A 4,556-nucleotide genomic window follows, 5' to 3' on the forward strand; every position below is an offset into this window, starting at 1 on the left:
TTCAGGAGTAGCTTCAAGTGCATTTACTGTCGCATCCTGAGCTACTATCTCCACATATGTCTTGTACAAGGTACAACATGCTTTGCCTCTAGCCACTATCATAGAGCCTTTGCTCAGCTTCCGTGCACCCTGCCCAAACATACTCACATAGCCATCTTTATCAAGAGCCAACCCTGAAATCAAGTTTAGACGGAGATCGGGGACATGTCTGACATCCTTCAGAACTAAGGTGCAGCCAACATCGGTCTTCATGCATATATCACCAATCCCAGAGATTTTCGCCACACTGCTATTTCCCATCCTGACATTACCGAAGTCACCGATTCTATAGCTTGTGAAGAAATCCTTTCTCTTGGAGTTACATGATATGATGCTGCGGTGTCCACCACCCATTCGACCTTGTCGCCTGAGGTATGAGGCACTCTGATTCGTCTATAAAGACTACAATGCCGTCATCCCCTGTAACAGCCGCTGATGTGCCTTCATCCTTCTGCTTCACCTTCCCCTCCTTCAAGTCCTTTTCGAATTCATAACAGTTCTTCTTCATGTGGCCATCCTGATTACAATACCAGCACTGATACTTGGACTTTCCTTTCGACTTGGACCGAACCTTAGACTTCCCTCTACCATGGGGCTTCCGTCTCTGACTTCTTCCACGGTCCTCGTTCACTAGGGCTTGCGGATGCTCCTTACCATTAGCCATCCTTCGAGATTCTTCATTGAGCAAGACACTGTGTACAACTGGTACCGTCAAACTTACATCTGGAGTCGAGTTGCTGATTGATACCACCAAGGTATCCCAACTACTTGGGAGAGAACTCAGCAACAAGCTAGCTTGAACTTCCTCCTCAAATGTTGTTTTCATGACTGTCAACTGGTTTACGATACTCTGGAAGGCATTCAAGTGTTCTGCCATTAAAGATCCATCTCTGTACTTTAAGTTCACGAGCTTGCGAATCAACAGAGTCTTGTTTCCCACGGTCTTCCACTTGTACCTTTTGTGCAGCTTTTGCCACATCTCATATGCCGAAGTGATTTCTGAAACATGAGGACATATGCTCACATCGAGCCATTTTCGGATCATCTCGCAGGTTTTTCGATTCAACACCCTCCACTGTTCAGAATCCATATTATCCTTAACATCACTATCCCTCAGGATAGGATGATACAAATCCATGCAGTACAGTATATCCTCCATCTTCTCCTTCCAAATTGGCCACGAGTTCATGCCAGTGAAACAGAAGATCCCTGTATCCTTGTTGTTGTTTCCAGCATCCATCTCGAGATCTAGATCCAGCAAAAGACAATAACTGGTTCTCCAATCACTTGAACCTTAGGCTCTGATACCACTTGAAAGGGAATCTGCCAAAACTCTGATACCACTTGAACGGTATCAAGCACTCTCAAAAAAAAATGATGAGTTCGGATCAACGATCAAACACACAGAAAATACAGATTCCATCCCAAAAAAAACGTTGGAGAGTGGATCACAAGATGCAAACACAGACCAAACAAAAAACCAAAGGAAAAACAATCACAGAGAGAACACAAGGATTTTACGTGGTTCACCAAACTTGGCTACGTCCACAAATCTGGAACACTACCCAGAGAGATCTATTCGTCTTCTTGGAAGAACAGCCACTTACATCCTAGAACGCCGGCTTAACTCCTGGAGAGATCTATTTGTCTTCTTTGGAAGGGCCGCCGCCTCCCAATAGAAAAAAAAAACTTCAAGTCTCTCTCACGCTCTTCACCTCACCCTACGTCTCCCAAAAAAAAACCTATTTATATATTTTCACTTCAAAGAAAAATACCCTCACCAAAAAACAGACTCAGAAAAGACACTCCTGGTCAAATTCTGCTTCCTGGGGTCGGCCTTGGATTTTTGGTCTCGGATTTCTGCAGCCTCGGCCTCTTCAGCAGCACGTAACCGCTTGTACGTAGCTTCGATTTCAGTGCCGTTTGCGCCATTGGATCCCTGACGTCATGCTCTTTGTATCCGAGACATCCTAGATCCTTGAGTCTTAGCACAAAGCAAACTTACCGAGCATGGGGCTGGACTTCGCCCCCCCCCCCCCCACATCCCTGACGTCATGCTCTTTGTATCCGAGACATCCTTGAGTGCTGAAAGACATCCTAAATCCTTGAGTCTTAGCTCAAAGCAAACTTGCCGAGCATGGGGCTGGACTTCCCCCCCCCCCCCCCCCCCCCCCCACAGAGAGGAGGGTGAAAATAAATCTCCAGTCAATGCCAATTTGAGGAAGTGGCGGCTGTCCCGAATGCTTGTAAGAAGAAATGATACAGAATGGTTGCCATAAGAGATTGATCATTGGCGGAATATCCCTACCGTGATAGAATACAGTCTACCACGTAAGTTGCTACCTATTAAATAGTCGGTCAAGCTTCCTCATCCAATCAAATAGCTGCGCCGCAGCCCCTCATGACAAAATCACCAGAAGTCCTCCCTTTACCTATTGGAAAACCTCCAGAGTGATAAAGGCAGATGGTGTGTGTGAGAGAAGAAATTAACGGGTGATTTCAGACGGATTCTATAAAGGATCGACTCCATGAAATATGAATGAATTGCTGAAACGTAAGTTTCATACCATAACTGATCAGGCTAGGCGAACGGTTTTAAAACAGAACGAAAGCTAGATCTCAATTATTGGAACTTTGCGTACATTGAACTCGCTCTCCTATTATATTGTCCCCTTTCATCGCACTTGATGTGCACCCGATGACTGCTTCCGTTATGAGCATCTTTGTTTTCTCTTGAGGAGTTTCGGAGAACGGATAAACTGGTTTTGCAATACAGGGTAGTTAATACCAATGAGATTTGCTTGCAGCATTTAGTTATTCTTCCGGCGCAGGCTGGAATGTTGTTTCAGACCGACGAGGAGTTCCAAGTTCGAATCTAGAAGTACTGTTCCCATCGTTACGATAAAATAATTGGGAAAAGAAGAGAGAGAAAATAAGGCAAACCAGCATCGACATAAAAACATCAACCAACTGAACTCTTAGGTAAATACAAATTATATTTGAAGAAGATTAAGATAACAAGTAACTATTTCAATTTGATTAACGGTCCCAAAAGCATGAACAAGTACTTTCATCAATCAAAAAGAAACTGATCATTGTTAGGTTACAACACTGAGTTGGATCTCCCATCTATCGCCCCAGATCCCCAAATTTCTCAGTGCAAACAAACCCGTTGGTTAATTATTACACACTCTATTGTATTTTTAATTACTTCTAATTAAAAACCTTAAAAAAATAAATAAATAGCTTCGCTGGAAATTTATCCAGCGCCTAGGTCCGGGCAACAGATCAGGCGACCTCCGGCGGCGGGAGGTTGAGATCCAAATCAAAGGGAAGCCTCTTCGGCGGCGGCGATGGATGGGGCAAATCCACAACGGAGGATGAATCTGAGTCGCTCTGGACGCCGCCATTGCAAACCGGCCGTCGGAAATCCGTAAAGATCACTGGCCGATCGAGGATCAGGCAGCGGCCGCTAGCCTCTTCCTTCTCTGATCTGACCATCGCATCGAAATACAGGAACGGTTGTGCCGCCGCCGCGGGGGCAACAGGGTAGTGCTGGAAGGGGAAACGAGGGTCCGGGCGGGAGGGGGCGGCCGTTTCCCGGCTGGAGGACTCGACGGTGCTGCTGCTCTGGCTGCTAGGAGTCGCGCCGCGGCCAGCGGCGGCGGGGACAGGGTAGCTGGGGTTGGGGCAGGGGGCAGGGAAGGGGAAATTGGTCTTGGCCTTGGGGCCGCGGAAGTCGCGGGCGGCGGCGTCGTAGGCCCTGGCGGCCTCCTCGGCCGTGTCGAAGGTCCCGAGCCAGACACGGCTCTTCTTCCCTGGGTCCCGTATCTCCGCCGCGTACCGCCCCCATGGCCGCTTCCTCACCCCCCGGAAGTGTACCTCCTTTCCTTCTCCGCCTCTCCCGCCGGCGGTGCCGGCAGCCTTCTCCCTTGGAGCCATGGCCGAAATTTTTTCTTCCCTTCTTTGCCTCCTGGAGAACACGTCCCCTCTGGATCAAGAGAAAGGGTTGGATGGATACAACGGACAGGAGAAGGTGGCGATCGTTATATAGAGAAAAGATAGGAAGAGGGAGTGGTGGAGCGGCGAAATTGTATTACATGGGCGCAGTCAACGGGCGGTTTTGACCGCTCTTGGCCGCCGCCCCCGCGGTGGATATATAATTACGATATATGAAAGGAGCTGATAGATGCACTCCCACTTTATTTCCACCTACACCTGCACTAGATTCTTCCCGTGAGTCATAGGCGCAAAGGTGGGAGAGTGCTCCGTATGTACTAAGAAAAACATTGTTTCGCTTATCGGAAATTAAAATGGGCGGCGACGTTTTAGGTCGTCGAATGATGATGGTATCGGATTACGTGGAACGCGGTTGTCTGGACACGCGGGTCAGGGCAGACTGCGGGCGGCGCTGTCGCTCCCGCCACGCGTGATTCGCTAACAGACGTACGTCGAAGCGCAGGGCGGCGGAATTTACGTTGGAAAGGAAGGCGGCGGCGCCCCGGCGTGGGGTAAGG

The 4,556-nt window shown here is 48.5% G+C and overlaps 1 protein-coding gene across 1 annotated transcript; it reads right to left on the reverse strand.

Moving 5' to 3' along the window:
* Nucleotides 1-3,010: 3,010 nt before the first annotated feature.
* LOC103705587 (ethylene-responsive transcription factor 4-like) lies at nucleotides 3,011-4,175 on the reverse strand. The gene has a single exon (XM_008789349.4). The coding sequence runs from the start codon at nucleotides 3,979-3,981 to the stop codon at nucleotides 3,328-3,330; it is 654 nt and encodes a 217-aa protein (XP_008787571.2). The 5' UTR covers nucleotides 3,982-4,175; the 3' UTR covers nucleotides 3,011-3,327.
* Between the last annotated feature and the right edge of the window lie 381 nt (nucleotides 4,176-4,556).

The sequence above is a fragment of the Phoenix dactylifera genome, unplaced genomic scaffold (genome assembly GCF_009389715.1).
Source record: "Phoenix dactylifera cultivar Barhee BC4 unplaced genomic scaffold, palm_55x_up_171113_PBpolish2nd_filt_p 000119F, whole genome shotgun sequence".
NCBI lineage: Eukaryota > Viridiplantae > Streptophyta > Magnoliopsida > Arecales > Arecaceae > Phoenix > Phoenix dactylifera.

Bases quoted from the DNA above. Each gene is read 5' to 3' on its own strand.
- LOC103705587 (XM_008789349.4), bottom strand. From the start codon at position 3,981: ATGGCTCCAAGGGAGAAGGCTGCCGGCACCGCCGGCGGGAGAGGCGGA.